The sequence below is a fragment of the Pelobates fuscus genome, chromosome 12 (genome assembly GCF_036172605.1).
Source record: "Pelobates fuscus isolate aPelFus1 chromosome 12, aPelFus1.pri, whole genome shotgun sequence".
NCBI lineage: Eukaryota > Metazoa > Chordata > Amphibia > Anura > Pelobatidae > Pelobates > Pelobates fuscus.
Genome location: NC_086328.1, coordinates 68476451 through 68493747, shown reverse-complemented (window position 1 = coordinate 68493747; position 17297 = coordinate 68476451). Strand labels below are relative to the sequence as shown.

Below are 17297 nucleotides of genomic sequence, written 5' to 3'. Positions count from 1 at the left end.
AATATATTTTACAGTCTTCCACCAGGTCCCCTAGGGGAGTGTCTACCTGGTGGAGACCTGCATAAATACTGGGCAGGTAGCCCCCATTAAACACATTCTGCTTGACCTTCAAAACGGAGCTTTGTCTCGTTTGTGGAGGGATTGACTATTGGGACAGCGTTTTCGTTTATTTCTAGCTGTGGAAGGATTTCGGATGGATTGCTGATCGGGAGTTACCGCATTCGTATGCTCCGGTCGGGAGTTTTATGATCGGTTATGCTGGAATTGCATTTCAGGAGAAAGGGGATTATCGGCTAAACGGCGGCTTCACTCCCCAGGCGGTGAGTGTCGTAACAGTATGTTATTCTATTTAATTGATATTGCAAGCATACACTTTAATCTTATAAACTCTGCTACAAATTAATGTAATGGATTATAATGTTTTTATATGTCTATATTTATAAGTTTATTTGATAAAATATTTTAAAAGACACAACTTTATTGCTTTTAGGACAATCCTTGTTTTATTATATTCTCAATTATTTATATATATTAAATAGAGAAACTTTTACTAAGCATATAATAATATTGCTTACTATAGATTGTAAGATATCTGTACAGTAGCCCTGCTAAATTCTATGCTTTCAAGTTCAGCCTTCCTCACATATGTTTTCACTGTTGATCCAAAAGAAGGCAAAAAACCCAGTCTGAAGTGCTTCCAATTAGCTATTACCCCATTAATTAGAAATTATATCCCTGTATGTTATGTTTTTGCAAGTATTTATCCAATTGCTGTTTAACCATCTGTATGGACTCTGATAAAACCACCTCTTCAGGCAGAGACTTCAAAATCCTTACAGTTCTTACTGTAAAAATACCTTTTCTTTGCCTTTCTTCCAACCTAAATGCGTGAACTTGTGTCCTATGTATAGCCCTGTTTATGAACAGATTTCCAGATAATGGTTTGTACTGGCCCGGAATATATTTGTATAATGTTATCATATCCCTTCTCAGGTGCCGTTTTTCCAAACTAAAGAGATTTAAAATTTGTAACTTTTCTTCATGACTAAAATGCTCCATGTTATAGTGGTAAATAGGGGAACCAGCTTCAGTTACACTATATTAACACCTGCTTACTCCTAATATCTTACTGGAAAACCAGCTGTAAAAATAATGTTGTTTTTTTACAAGGTCTCGAGATAGTGTTTTATTTTAGAGAGGGCTAAAATTTCAAGATTAAGAACTAAAAGCTGATTGGTAGCCTGAGACCATATAAACTCCATGAAGCACTGGTAGGGATATTCCAAAGGACCTGAAGCATCATGGCTATACTTTGGCTCTTGTCTTGCATTGCCCTTATTGGGAGCACCTATGGTGAGTTTTAACTTGCATACTAATGTTTATAAGCTTAATATCAATTACACTCCTGTTACTAAATAATTGATTCTACAGTTGCTTGCTTTTTATTTGATCTACCTGTATCTTACATTTCAGGCTGTGGTGTGCCAGCCATTAAGCCTGTTATTTCTGGATATGCCAGGATTGTAAATGGTGAGAATGCAGTTTCTGGATCCTGGCCATGGCAGGTGTCTCTGCAGGTACAAACACACATTATTAACCCCTTAAGGACTGAGCAATTTTGTACAAGTTGTGATCAAATCAAAATGTAAACAAAACCTTGAATTTGCGCTATATGTCTGTTCAGGCGTAATTCACCTCTTTCATATTATGTGTACCCACACGTATCAATTTGTTCAGGATAAACAGGGCTTTCATGTTACATCAAATATTTGTATAGTAAGCATAATTTAATATGAATAAAATATTAAAAAAAATGTGAGAAAATTGTATTTGTTTAGTTCTGCATGGCATTTTAACTGTGAATGCCACAATACTGTTAGCTGCAATAAAGTACACATATTTGTATTCAGCGATGTCTCATGGGTAAAACAATACCTCCAACGTACAGGTTTTATGGTGTTTTGGAATGGTACAGAGTCAAATATAGCACATTAAATTTTTTAGTTTATACACATTGAAAGTTGCCAGACTGGTTATGTTGCCTTTGAAACCAAATGGTAGCCCAGGAATGAAAATTACCCCTATGATGGCATAGCATTTGCAAAAGTACACAACCCAAGGTATTACAAATGGGGTATGTCTAGTCTTTTCTAGTCGCCACTTAGCCACAAACACTGGCCAAAGTTAGCGTTCATATTTGTTTGTGTGTGAAAAATGCAAAAAACTAAATTGAACGCAAATGTTGGCCAGTGTTTGTAACTTATATTATTTATAATATATTATAATTAAATATAGCTATCTATCTATCTATCTATCTATCTATCTATCTATCTATCTATCTATCTATCTATCTATATATATATATATATATATATATATATATTATTAATGTCATTCTACATGTATTTTAATGTTAACATATATATATATATATATATATATATATATATTAGTATTAAAATACACTTTTATTCATGGTTTATGTATGTGTATGTGCATATAAAAGTACTTAGATTAGAATATATGGCCGTTGGGGAGGGAGGAGGGGGGAGGGGAGAGGCGGATGGGGCAGATGGGGTCTGCTTGAGCTCACAGGCAGACCCCAGGATCGTGACCGCCATCGGGGGAATGGTGGGGACCCAGTAAGTACAAAGGACGGCGGGGATGTTCTATGCTGGCAGCCAGCATTTAGGACAGCCCCAAAAAGGACGGCATAGAATGCCCACCGTCCTTAAGGGGTTAGGCTATATGCTCAAACTCCCACTATTCATGTGTGAAACCAATGACTATATTACACATAAACCCAAAACATACAATAAAAACTAAAAACTCTTAAGTGTGTAAGGGTTTAGAAAATACCCCTCTAATGATAGATTTTGCCTTTTAGCTAAAGACAGCAAAGTGAATTGTTAGTGAGGTTTTGCCTTGATGTGGCAGGTGAATTTACACTTAAATGGCCATTGGAGTGTTACTAAAAACATCCAGTTATATAAATGTGCAGAAGGATTTAGGATAGTGTGCAAGTAACTTTTTTCTTTGGTCTCTGCATATACAGTCAGAAAATATAATTACATATTTACTGGTGGTAGCTAGCGATTCTAATACGTATATAGTTACAAAGTTTCAAAAGAAAAATCCTTACATTTATCAAGGTTAGCCTTTTACATAACTTTGTTAATGTAAAAGAAGGCAAAAAGCACAATTTCAAATTATGCTACAAAGTAATAAAACACATCATCACATATTAACTAATTGTTATATCTTTCAATATCTAGCTTAAAAAAACAAAACAAAAAAACCTCCCTGACCTATCGAAGCAGAGAGCTACTAAATGCAATTCTTCCTTAATACCTTTGATTTTTGCAGTTCACATTAGTTGATCCAGTACAAACATGTCAAAGTCAAAGGCCACTGGCCAAATAAACAAGGTTTAAGTTCATGTGGGCTGCAAAAAAACAAAAACTTCAGTTTTCATAGCAGCATAGGTTTATTTAGAAAAGTACAGTATACAAAAGTTGCATAACTGACACTGGATGTTACGACATGGCCGTAGATTGAAAGTAAACAAAAAAGCAAATTTATTTTGAGGAGATGAGCATTTGCATATAATCAATGTTCCAGTCAAACTACTTTGACAGATTAATAATAGTTTGTTAATGGGACTGAAACGGTGAATGTATGCTGTTGCACAGCTGTAAAAAAAAATAAAAAAAAAATGACGTTATCTTGTTGATTTTGAAGTTCTATGAGTGTGTTCTTCACTTTGGCTGAGATCATCAAACTTGACGATCTCAGACAATCCAATGCCTTCCATTAGGAAAGCATTGGGAGGCTATTGTACATGTGTGGCAAAAAGCTTAGCATCTCCATGGGGAGCATTCAGTGCCTCCATGCAGACCCAATCTAATACACTGCCCCTTCCCCCCATTCTAATGCACTAACCACAAATCCAATGCACATCCCCTAAATCCAGTACATGTCCCCCAAATCCAATACACTGCCCACAAATCTAATACACTGCCCCACTCCCTACCCCATTTTAATACACTGCCTCCTCCCTCCCCCAAATGAATACACTGGCACCTCCCTACCCCAAATTAATTCATTGCCCTCCCCCCAATTTAACACACTGCCCCCTTCCCACCACTGTAATACACTGTCTCCCCCTCCCACCGCTCTATTACACTGCCCCCTTCCTCCACCAATTTAATAAACGTACTCTGTCCATTCCCCAATATTGTTATACTACCCCTTCCTTCCCCTAAATTAATACACTGCTTCCTTCCTCTCTCAAATGAATACACTGCCCGCAATTTAATACACTGACCCCCTCTTTTCCCTAAATTAATACAGTGTCCCCTCCCTCCCTGCATCCCTCCCTCAATTTATTACACTGCCCCTTATTTCCCCCAAATTAATACCGGGTACCCTCCTCTAATTTAACACACTACGCATCTTCCTCTACCTTAAGATGCCCGTCCTCCAGTTCCAGCCCTGCTCTTCTCTGCTCAAGCAGGCCAGACACTCCTCTGGCACTGCGAGCAGGAGGGAAGGGGGAGTGGCTGGCCTGCTCTGCAGACAGACAGACACTCTGCACTCTTTTGGCTGTGGGAACATGTGATCGGCTGTTGGAGAGAAGACAAGAATCAGACAGGAAATATTTTCCCTGTCTTGCGACTGGTTGCAGCCACAGCACAAAGCGGCCCCAAGACAGGTGGGACGCAAATTTATTCATTATGGGCCGAAAGTTTGACATACTTGATCCAGCAGTACCTTAGGTACTAGCGTACTACTTTCTTTCAAACTTAAATTTTGTTTCATTAACAATTGATCTGTGTCCTCTGTATTTTCAGCATTGATCAATGCAAGTATTTTCACCTAAACAAATGATATTTAATTTGTATAAAAAAACATTTAGCTCAGATGTATTAAAGTAAATCAGAGCATTATTTCTTGCTGATAAAATAATGGTCATTCTCAATGCAGTGTATATTTGATAAGGTTTAAAATAGTTGGGTGCTCTAATTTGTTGGTAGTGCAGAGCTTACAAGTCCGAGCTCCAGATATCCCTGGACGTGGGGCTCATTGTGGAGATGATAATATTTTTATTTTTGTTTTACTAAGGGAATGATATGCTAGAAAGAAAGAAGGGGTTAATAAAGAATTTTAGGTATTAGCTTAATTTCTAATGCTTTACTTACTTGGTCAGAAAAAAACAAGAATAAGTTACATTTTTGTAGAGGTAAGATGAATGTAGGGGAGCTGTGACAACAGAATACTTTTGCAGCACTTGTAAAAAGGCACAAAAAAAAGAAGTAGAACTTGATAGTATATCAACAATTACAAAAGGAAATATGATAAAGAGATGCACTTACACTTTATTGAGATATAGTTCTGCTCCAAATCAAGCGCTTGAGGGGTACAATGCAGCTTATGGAAGTAAAGTGTTTCTCTCATTGTACTGCTCAAGTGTATGATTTGAAGCTGAGGTATAGCTCCATACAGTGTAAGTGCATCTCTTTATTCCATTACCTCTTGTGACGGTTAGTATACTATGCTATAAAGTTCTACTTTTGTCCTATTCTCATTGTTCCATATTAGCATACGTTAAGGACATCTAAAGGCGCAACCTCCCCATGAAAATATTATTTTATTTACTGGAGAAGAAAGACCCTGCATCTGGTTATTGTGCTGCCTATCTTGATTACAACAGTATACCTCCAGCATTTGACTACTTGTTCTTTATTTTACAAGAAAGAATAAGACTAAATGTGAAATTGATTCTAAGTAATAGTCATAAAAGCTGTAATATCCCAAATCTACTGCACATGGTTAAAAATAAAATACATCTGATAAAAACAAGTTTGAAGAAAATGTTTTCTTTAACTCATGACACTCATGGGTTTTAACCTATGTCTGAAGTCAAAAATAAATAAATTGTTTAAGAAATACTTAAATGCCATTGTATTTGTTTTTACAAACAGCAATCCAATGGATTCCATTTCTGTGGTGGCTCTCTGATCAATTCTCTGTGGGTTGTTACAGCTGCTCACTGCAGTGTCACGTGAGTAAAGTTTATTCCTTTTTATATTTATGTATTCAGATTAATGCATGCATTCTATTGGGTTAAAAATGTACAATTTTATTGTTGCAATCATTATTATAGAATTACATGTTACTCACCAAAAAACAAAAAAACTAATTAAAAAGGAATTTTGTTGAATTTCCATTGCTTTTAAAAGATATCATAAGATGAAATACCCACCTTGACAAAATTTGACAAAAGTAGGAGCTACTGCTGTCAAGTTTTGTCACGTCCCACAGCTGTCACTAGCTCATTGTGAGTTATGCCTATGGAGCCTGCTGGTTCTTGCGGTATTCTCCACAATCATATTGTATTTTCGCACTTGCTAACGAAAGAACCATATAAATTTAAATATGGCATTGTTTTCTTTCTCGATTAAGACATTTGTTAAAATAATTTGTTAATAGGAATTATTTAATTTGAAATGGCATGTTTGTTTTTTTATGTAGCACAGCTCACCGTGTTGTTCTGGGTGTATTTGACCGTTCTTCCACCTCTGAGGCCACTCAGACCAAGACAATTGCCAGGGTAAGTTGTCAGTAGGTCACAATAATTAGAAAGCTTACTAACTTGTAAAAACAGTTGATTATTCTAGATTTATTTTCCAGAAGGATTTTCTAATGGTGTTGAATCATCTGGAAAACGTATTAAATTAATGCCTATATATGTTGTTTTCTAACCTTGGAATACAAAACGCATTCATAAGATACAAAATGATCCTCATTTATTCATAGATGACTTGCATATGACAGGCTCCTGTTTGGCATATATGTTCAAAATTAAATTAAATAGTGATTTTCTTTAAATAAATCACCTTAATATCTACTGAGTACCAAAACATGTATTTTTTATTTTGCATCAGGTTTTCAGACACCCCAGCTACAGCTCCATTACCATCAACAATGACATCACCCTGATAAAACTCTCCAGTGCTGTTACTCTGAACAATCGTGTGTCTCCCGTCTGTCTTGCAGTTACCAATGATGTTTTCAATGGTGGCGAGAGATGTGTCACCACTGGTTGGGGATATGTTGATGCTTCATGTAAGAAGTTCTCATTCATTCATAGTACTATGATTTCTGTTTTCCCCACATCAATCTGTAATGGCAAACCTAAAGTTTACAGTCTGCAGTGACAATATTAAAGTTGCATAGTTGTAGTCTGAATCCAGAATCCAGTAAATATCGATAATATGCCTAAGAAGACAGTTTATCAGTACCTCAGTTCATCAGTATGTCAATCTGTAATATTGGTAGTGATGTTGTGAATCTGTTTGGGGACATTAGTCTTGAGATGTTTTCCTTTGACTGCTCTAGATATCATTTATATTTCTAATGTGTATTTGACAAGACTTCCCTATGCAAAATCCCCTCTGACCTACACTTATCTCAAGCATATTTTTATTTTGTTTTTCTTATCAGCACGTCTTACTCCAAACAAACTGCAGCAGGTGGCTCTTCCTCTTCTGACCACTTCTGACTGCCAGAGATACTGGGGAAGCAATATCCTGAGCACCATGATCTGTGCTGGAGCATCTGGAGCCTCCTCCTGCATGGTATGATGTTCTGTACATGTTTATAAAAATACTAAAAACTACTTTATGCACATATCACAGGTTAGTCTAGGAAAAGGCAAAGTGTTTTAACACAGTGTAAAGATTAAAAGTGTTAATGTAAAACCAAAGCAAGGATCGTGGAGGTTAAGCATCAGATGTGAAAATAGGAAATAGCCTAGTAAAGGTTCTTGGATTTTAATGGTTGAAACTTAATTGTGAGTTTATTACATTTACTATTTAGTTAAAGAATCTCTCAGTTGTTCTTCATAAACAATTATTAATGGTATTAAAAATGTAAGTTATAATGTAAGTGCTCTTAGGAAATCTTAGCTATATCTATAAAAAACAATAGTATTCTTTATAAGAGTTGTTATCTAATGCATTTCTCATTCTCAGGGTGACTCTGGTGGACCTCTTGTATGCCAGAGGAATGGAGCTTGGACCTTGGCTGGTATTGTGTCCTGGGGAAGTTCCACCTGCTCTACATCAAGCCCAGCAGTCTATTCCCGTGTCACTGCTCTTAGATCCTGGTTGGATCAGACTGTAGCTGCTAATTAAATGTACCATACATATATTTACATCATGTAAATAAACTTATTTCTTGAACCTTTTATTTTATTTTATCGATACAAGGTAGTATTACATAATTGGGGTGTCTTTGCAGGTGTGGGCACTAGTGAGATGACCCTTCACTCTCCCCCTACTCACTTCCATGCCAAACTGTTTTCTCTTTGTAATTCACCCTTCCGAAATGCTGTCACAATAATGCCAAACTTTATCTATTACCCCTAACATTTGCCCTACAGCTGCTGAAGACGTGGGTGGATTATCATCGGTGGCAGTGAAAGCTGTGAAACTCTAGCCTCTAGAGTAGCACTTAGCTGACTAATGCTAGTGGAAAAGGTGCCGGTAGTAAAAATAACTGTGGATGATGTACTTGTAGCAGTGCTGTAGCAGTGCTGAATATGTTACAACTGTCTCCACTGGATAAGATATACTTAAAAGCAGAAAGAGGTGGACTTAGGTAAGGTGTAGAAGATGCATGAGGAGTGCACACTAGCTGGAGAATATAGTGGACTCTGCCTGTCCTCTCTAAACACTCATCTTGTAATTTCTCTGGCTCATAGAGTTAAATAAAGTGGCGGGGGAAAGAGTGGTAACTGCCAAGACCAGACAATGGGGACAATACTTCAGTACTGTGCTCTGTCTGATAACACCAACAATCTAGTCTCTGGTGATCTATCTCCATAGTTACAAGCACTTTGGGGAAATACTGGGAATAGCATCAAGTCTACTGGTTTCACTGATCCTTGCTTCAACCATAAAACAAAGCATAAAACAATGCTTGAGCTAGACATAGTTGCAGTGGCAGAAAAAAGTTATTCTGGAGCTGGTGATCTTCTTCTTGGGAGGCAAATCAGAAAACAGCCTCCTTGTATATGCAGAGTGCTGCTTTCTACTTGAATTCCCTACTATGTTGCTCTCTTTTCCTTTCATTTTCTGCTGTTTTCTTAAAGGTGGACTAGTTTATATCTTATTGGTGGTTTCAAACAAGCTGATACAACTTGTAGGCCTAGCAGACCCTGCAGCTGTTGTTGCAGGAATCTGAGGCAAGAAAACACATAATAGACTGGACTGGTATCCCAGGAAGAAAGCAACCATTTATTTAGTAGCCAGCTATGTCTCACTCAGCAGATTTATGTCTTAAAAGGGCTGAGTCCCCAACCAGGGGTTTACAGGAGTTTTACATCAATCATGATGCAGATTATACGTAAGGAAGATATTCAGAGATAACTCCCATACTGCGGCAATTAATAACCAATTAGCAATCTCTAATTGTCTTTCTATGCATTTACTACTGTACTACTTATCAGCATTCCTAGCATTCCTACACATGCGTACTAGGCTTTATGGCTCACAACATTCCTACACATGCATAATATGCTTTATGGCTCCTAACATTCCAGTGACGTCTACCACACTGCAACTACAGAAATTTCTGCTACTTTAGACTTTGTGTCAACAATTTCAGCATAAAAGAGAAAACATATTTGTCTCCTGAGTGGTGAATCAGACATAATCGACATACTAGTGCCACTATCCTAAGGCAGAATACTACTACTTATAGTGGAGGTACTTCTTATGGTGGTGGATTTGGTGGTAGTGGTGGTGTTACCGCTATCCTCCCTCAATTTCTTCTTGGGATTAGTGATGGATGAGCTTGTTTGTATTATTGATATAATTAAGATACAAATGTGTATTGTGTAAATTAACACATCTTTTTTAAACCAAAACAGATGTTTTGGTTTCTGCTTGTTGGACTTCCTACTACTTTAATGTTATTGTGTTTTACTTTATGAACTGTGTACATTTTTCTGAGCACCGTGTAGAAGGCACACGCACTTCCAGGTAAAGAAAAAACTGTCCTTTAAAACTATTTTTTTAAGCAATGCTGCACCCTGCCTGTAACATTACTGCTGTAGCAGCAAACTGGACTGAACACATTGAGAAAAAAAGTGATATTCTTTCTTGCAGGGTCAAGGCAAAGCAGTAACCTATCCAGTCCAACATTAGGATTATGACCCAGATTAACTCCCATTTATATCTGTAAATAGCAATGGCACTAGGCACAGTAGTAACCTAAAACAAACAAGCAGAATGAAATGGTGCAAGTATTCTTAAAGTGCAAGTAATAACACCCAAAAAAAAAGTTTCAAGCAATTACACATGCAGCAATCTAAAAAGAATCCTGATCCAAAATTCCCAAATACATTAAAATAGATAATTAGGCGCGGATATAATCTTAAAACACACAGTGTAAAAAAAGTGACAGTAACACGGTTCAAATAGCTAATTATTACATTGAAAGAAATGTGAAAAACACCTGTTACTTGTGTATATTATAAAATACACTGTGACATAGTGAGATAAAATAAATAACCAAATATATTTGCACTATCCCTTAATTGATGATCTCACTGATCTCTAATAATATATATAGAACTCTGTTAGAATCAAACTCACAATTGTGGAGTGGTTGTAGTACCACTCCAAACTATACAGCCTTGGGAGGATCAGACCATTGTGTTGGTAGGATCCATATAGATGGTATTACAGAATCACCACCAGCCGAACCAGTGAAGATAAATGCTTTATTCCTTGAACGGTAAAAATAACATAAAAAACATATGGAAGTAGAAGCTCACAGTATTTGAGCGGGCTAAATCACTGGAAATGTTTAAGATACAGAGCATAATGGTAGGACTCACTATCTGCTTGACAAAGCCCCAAGAGGTGGGCCGAAACGCGTAGCACACCAAACCAGGAGAGTACAAAGAGACAGTGATCAGCTGGGCGATAAAGGGGAGAGCGTAATAACCTAACCACTCTCACACTATGATTAATGGTGCAGGTTCAAACCCATTCAGAATTGGTGTAAATAGCAATGGTAGTGACTAGGCACAACAGTAAGCTAACCACCTCACCTGTCTCACACAAGGATCAATTGCACAGGATATCTCCCACTCCAAGACAGATATCCCCTCACTCCCCCCGAAAAATTCTGCTTCTTTTTTCAGTATCCCTTTTTCTAGTGCCACAGACTAAACTCTGAATCACAAAATAAACTAAATGGCTTGTTCATTGCTTATTTCTGTGGTTTCATGGTTTTGGCATTTGGTGGTTTGGAGTAATGGGTGAATTCCGTGAGATGCTGATCACTCAAAATTTGGATGCATTTTGAATTGGGCTAAGCAGAATGCATTATTCTAGTATTTGATAGCACAATTGTAGATTATGGTAGCTTTAGTGTATCAATAATCTTAATTTTATTAATGACAGGAGCCAAATTTTTGCTTAAGTCTCTGTTTACTAGAACTCCACAGCAGCACATTAACACAGAAAAAAAATCAACAAATCAGAAAAAAGTCAGATATAATAAAACTCCCCTCATAGCACTTCCTCTCAAGCTGCTACTAAACAGAAAATAGAGCAAACAGAGAAAGTCTAACAGTACTGTGGGGAAAGTAACCTCGCCTCTGGTTCTTGGAGGGGCCTGTTTGCCAGCCTCCTGCCTCAGGACCTTGGGCCATGCAAAAAGCCTCATAAAGGACCTTGTTAGTGCCTTTTTGCTATTCTGTTCGGTAGATTGCATTCCCCTCCTATTCTAAGATTGTCCCGTTCGACTACCGAACAACCGCATAAACCATGGAGAACCCGGGAATTTGTTAACACCTGTTAACAACTTGGAACAGTTCTCACTGCAGTGCTCTAATTGTTCGTCTGGGTGGCCTCAATTCCTATTGATAACCATGAGGTGGCGACCATCTTGTTCGCATGAACGCAGGCAGCGGTGTTTGAGCATGAATCTCATGGAACTAAAATCGGACACACAAACTCCCGAACACCGCTGGACTTCTATCATCGCCTGCGTTCAGTTCTATACACTTTAGAAGGTTACTGTTTGGTGAAATCATTCTTCTGGATGAGGGGAACAAGCTCCAGGGTAAGAACATTGACCATGTTAGGTAGTATTCCAAACTACTGAACTAGACCGACTGCAAGCCCTACTTCTATGGAACTGTTTTGGGCATGGAACCATGCGTGTGGTTGGTCAATTAAATGACTTCAGGGAAATTCCTGAACCCCTGAACTGATCTGGGTGATTTTGGTCATCCAGATCAAGGCTATCAGGGGATGTAACTTTGTGGGGGGTTTGTATGTCTTAAATGTATTTTGAGGGTTTTATAAAAATGTGTCTTTTTCTGTCTGGAGATATTTGAGTTAGTACAGTCCATGACTCAATTATTTACCACGTACAGAGGAGGGATTATCTGATTTTGTATGGGAGTGTCCTGAATCTGAGAGCCAATGTGGTTGTGTAATTGTTTATACTGTGATTTACTCTCAGGTCTGGGGGGGAGTGCCTCTTGCATGGGGACTTGCATATAGGGCCAGTTGTGGCTCCCATTTAACGGGTTCCTGCCTACCCTTAACATAGAGTCTCCTTTCATGTGTGGGTGGGGGGAACAGCTGTATCTGCTCTGGGATTGCTATATCACAATATGCCCCTAGGTTATAATCACTAACTCTTATAAGAGCTGTTCCTGCTATACTCTCTGGAGTAGGAGATGTTCACCCACTGGAAGCTGGGCGATGGGTGGGAGCTAAATGTAAAAATACCCTCCCCAGATTTAGGATTTCCCCAAGCCCTGAGTCACCCCCCACCCCCCAAAAAATGAAATAAAGCCCTACCTACCCCCCTCACCCTAAAAAAAAGAGAGAGGGGGGCAATAAAACTAAATACCTGTATATAAATAAAAATAACTTCCCATTTGATGTCTTCTTTTTTCTAAAACCTTCTTTTTTCAGCCTGTTAACCTCTTTGAAGCTATGGTAAACCTCAGCTAATTGATGAACGGCTGGGTGGTCGCCGTTCGTATGAACGAACACGTGGCGGTGGCCATCTTAAACTGTCGAACACCCAGTGGTGTTTTGTCGTCGACCGCATGGAACTGTTTTCGATCACTGTTTCACACGAACACCGCTGGGACTTCCAAACTTCCATCCCTTCATTTCTGTTCATACGAACGCAGCGTTGTTCGGTACATTAAACTCACAAACTAGACCGACCCTGATAGCTAACAGCCATTGAGCTAATTCTGGACAGATTTATGCCGAACATTCGGTGAAAACCTTCTAACTCCATGGTGATTCGACTGTATTCATGGGATCTGAGTGCTTTTCGGATATATTAAGCGCTCAGATCCAAGCTATCTGGGGATATGTCGAATATGGGGGTTCAGTAATGTGAAATATGAGTTATGTATTTTAATGTGTTTTGTTACATTTATAACTTGGAAATATTTTCTCTACCTGGAGATAATTTAGTTTACTATGGCCACTAAACCCAATTATCTCCAGGATAGAGAGGAGGGATTTTACTGTTTATGTGGGAGTGTTTCACAGTGTTTCAACCCTGCAATGTTTGCATCTTTAGAGCTTTTTGTATGTTGATTGGTGTGATGAAGTGCCCTTTGCCCCTTGTTCTTGGAGAGGCCTGCTTGCCAGCCTCTTGCCTTGTGACTATGGCCCCTGGGAGATATTGCCCATTAAAAGCACTGTTTGGGCTTATTGGTGTTTTAAAGACTGTTTCTGGCCCTTTAAATGGTACTGGCACAATTCTGCACTTTTGCTATGGCACTTCGGATTCAGACGAAGTGCCGAAGTAGGCGAAGTTGCGGCCATTTTAATTTAGCCGAACGCGGTCAGCTGTGTTTTGCTGTTGAGTTCATGGAACTAAAATCAGATACTCGACAGCACAAACACCGCTGCAGTCTTACCTTCTTTGGAACTCTCACACTTCGAATGGAGTTGAACAGCGTTCGACAATACGAACACCACAGTAACATTGCAGATTTGCACGAACGACCCCGTTCGTGAATTCGAACAGTATTTGAACTGTAGTGAATGGACCAACCACACAGCCAAAATCTATGGAACTGTTTTGAGCAGGAAAGCCATGCTGCGGTCAGACAAATGAGACTTCCAGCTAACTCCCGAAAGGCTGAATGGATTTGCATGATTTTTGGATATGTTTGTTCCCTAAGTATGCTGGTTCAGAAAATGTAAGTTTTATGTGAATGTGATGTATAATTTTAGAGTTAAAGAAATTGTGTAAAAAGTGTATTTTTCACTTGGAGATAATTGAGCTGATACAGTAATTACCACAATTATCTCCCAAGCAGAGGGGAGGAATTTACTGTAATGAATGGGAATGTTTAACTGTGTGTCTGTATATAATTGGTTGTTACATTTGTGTTTTCAGTGCCCAACAAGGTCCACATGGGTGGTAACCTTGTGGGGAACTGTGTATAAAAGAAGCAATAAAGCAATAAAGTGCATTCTGTTCCTGCTTAACCATAAATACGTAGCCTCGTCTCGTTATTGTAGGGAACTGCTATATTCACACTGGGGATTGCTATACTTTGTAAACTCCCCTGAGCTCTAATCACTTAGCTCTTTTAAGAGCTGTTCCTGATACGCTCTCCTGGAGGAGAGGTCTTTCCCACACGGTCCTCCAGGGTGGAAGGAAGACGGCGAGACTCCAGTTAAGCTAAGGCGGTTGTGGAGTCTGCGGTGGTTGTGGTGTCTGGTGCGGTGCTTACGGTCCTTGGCGTCACACGGAGGTGCCCAGTCAGGGTGCCAGGTGATCCGTTACAATTGGTTACTGTAAATTGTGTCCCAGTCCTCCACAAGGTCCATGTGGGAGTATCCCTTGCTGGAGGACCTGCATAAAAGGCCAAGCTGTGGCCACCAATAAACAAATCGTTTTACCCCTTCATGAAGTCTGGGCTCATGTTTGGGGGATTGGGAGCTATTATTCACTACACCTTCTGCTACACTTGGATTTCTGGAGATTCTGCACAGATATACTCAGCTAGAGTACAGGGTATCCGTTACAGAGGCACTTGTGACTTGCACCCCCAAAGCTTGTATGCCATTTATGGCCTGGCTAAAGTCATCCAGTATGGTCTTCCTAAATTGTCAGATGTATGATGACTTGGCTAACAAGTTACAGCTGCAGGCTCTGCTACAGCAACACATAGACAGCTCCTCTGCAGAAACTGGCCCCATCCTGACACATGTTTTGCTGGTCCATATGGATAACCTGCATCTGACCAAAGGACACTGCACCTTCCCTCTTATTATTATTATTATTATTATTATTATTATTATGTTATTATTTATATAGCGCCAACAAATTCTGCAGTGCTTTACAGTGGGTAGACGAACAAACATGTAGTTGTAACCAGACAAGTTGGACACACAGAAACAGAGGGATTGAGGGCCCTGCTCAATGAGCTTACATGCTAGAGGGAGTGGGGTAAAGTGACACAAGAGGTAAGGATAGTATTAGACTAATGACAGTTGCAAGAGAGGAATCAGTCAGGAGCTATTAACAGTTTAATTGATACGCTTTCTTGAAAAAGTGAGTTTTTAATGTTTTTTTTTTAAGGTGTAGAGACGGGGTGAGCATCTAACGGAGGAGGGAAGTGAGTTCCACAGGAACGGTGCGGCCCTCAAGAAATCTTGAAGGTGAGCATCAGAGGTGGAGTACGGACAGAAGATAGTCGTAAGTCTTCAGCAGAGCGTAAGGGCCTAGACGGGACATACTTGTGTGTTAGGGAAGATAGATAGGTGGGAGCAGCATTATGTAGAGATTTGAAAGCAAGAACCAGAATTTTAAATTGAGCCCTATATCTTACAGGAAGCCAATGTAGGGACTGACAGAAGGGTGACTGAGGCATGGGAGTTGCGGGCGGACAGGAAGATGAGCCCCGCCGACACATTCATTATGGACTGTAACGGCGCAAGTTGAGAGCACATAAGACCACTGAGAAGCGGATTATAGTAGTCAAGGCGAGAAAGGAAAGTGGAATGGACCAGCACCTTAGTCGCATCTGGCGTTAAGTAGGGTTGGATGCGTGCAATGCTTTTGAGATGGAAGCGGCAGGATTTGGTGATAGACTGAACATGAGGTGTGAAGGAGAGGTCGGAGTCAAAGAGAACACCTAGGCAACGAGCCTGCGTGGTGGAGCTGATGGTAGCACCGTTGACTTGGAGGGATACAGACACAGGAGTAGCAACACTTGAGGGAGGAAAGACCAGAATTTCGGTCAGATGGAAATGAGTGAAAATCTGAGTAAAAGGGGGGGATGTGATGACGTAACGACGCGCACGTCAGAGGGGAGGGGCTTGATGTTGGCAGGCCGGAGGAAGAGAATGGTGCGGAGAGACACTAAGTGAGCTGATAACAAGAGGAGAGAGAGTGAAAAAGCTATAGAAAGTGAAGAAAGGTTATCCAGTGGCACAAGCTAATAAGCATGTAAGACTGCAAGGAAGTGAGTTACTGTAGGGATACTCGCTGGAGGATTTATACCCAAATCTTGAGAGGCTGTATTAATGGCATGTCCTGAATGCTGAAACACCAATGCTGCAAGGGTGGCATGAGACGCTGGAAGATTGGAGAGTCGGAGCAATAATCGAAAGCTGGCACAACCCAAAATTAATCTCCCTGGAGAGTGAGCGAGATGAGGGTGAGCACAAAGCAATAATGTATATGCTGCAATTAAAGGGATACGTCTGGTAATTGTACACGGTGTTGTATATAGTGCACATATTTCATAACGGGGAAGAATTTATCTTTGAGAAATTATGTCAAGGAAAAAGGAGGAGATTAAAGTCTCTACAAAAGTGGATAAGAAAGGTCAGAAACACGAAAAACAACTCTCTGCCTTTTTTGTTCCCCAAGAGAGTCAAGAGACAATGGAGCAGTCCACTATAGAACCCTTCCAATCTAGTTCCTCAGTATCCCCTACAGAGTCCAGAGATAAAGATGCAGTCACGCTCTCGCTTCTAAAGTTGTGTCTGGCAAATGTATCACACGATATGACCTGAGCGAAAAATTTCTGGATATAAAAAAGGAATTATCAACTTTAAGTGGAAGGCTGCAAAGAATAGAGGATAGAGAAGAAGCTATGAATTTCCAGTTCCAGGAGATGAAGGAAACTCAAACTAGGTTGTCTTCCAAAGTTGAACTATTGGAAGATGAACTGTGTGATTTGGAGGACAGATCTAGAAAACTGAACTTAAGGT

General features: G+C 39.4%; 1 protein-coding gene across 1 annotated transcript; it reads left to right on the top strand.

Moving 5' to 3' along the window:
• Nucleotides 1-1246: 1246 nt before the first annotated feature.
• Nucleotides 1247-8246, top strand: LOC134579558 (chymotrypsinogen A-like). Its single transcript, XM_063438887.1, has 7 exons — nt 1247-1353; nt 1474-1577; nt 5985-6064; nt 6535-6613; nt 6948-7128; nt 7507-7640; nt 8037-8246. Exons 1-7 carry the CDS (start codon nt 1302-1304, stop codon nt 8196-8198), a joined length of 792 nt encoding a protein of 263 aa, XP_063294957.1. The 5' UTR covers nt 1247-1301; the 3' UTR covers nt 8199-8246.
• Nucleotides 8247-17297: the final 9051 nt, after the last annotated feature.

Bases quoted from the DNA above. Each gene is read 5' to 3' on its own strand.
- LOC134579558 (XM_063438887.1), top strand. From the start codon at position 1,302: ATGGCTATACTTTGGCTCTTGTCTTGCATTGCCCTTATTGGGAGCACC. The intron at 1,354-1,473 runs GTGAGTTTTAAC...CTTACATTTCAG, and splicing joins CCTTATTGGGAGCACCTATG to GCTGTGGTGTGCCAGCCATT. The intron at 6,614-6,947 runs GTAAGTTGTCAG...ATTTTGCATCAG, and splicing joins AGACCAAGACAATTGCCAGG to GTTTTCAGACACCCCAGCTA.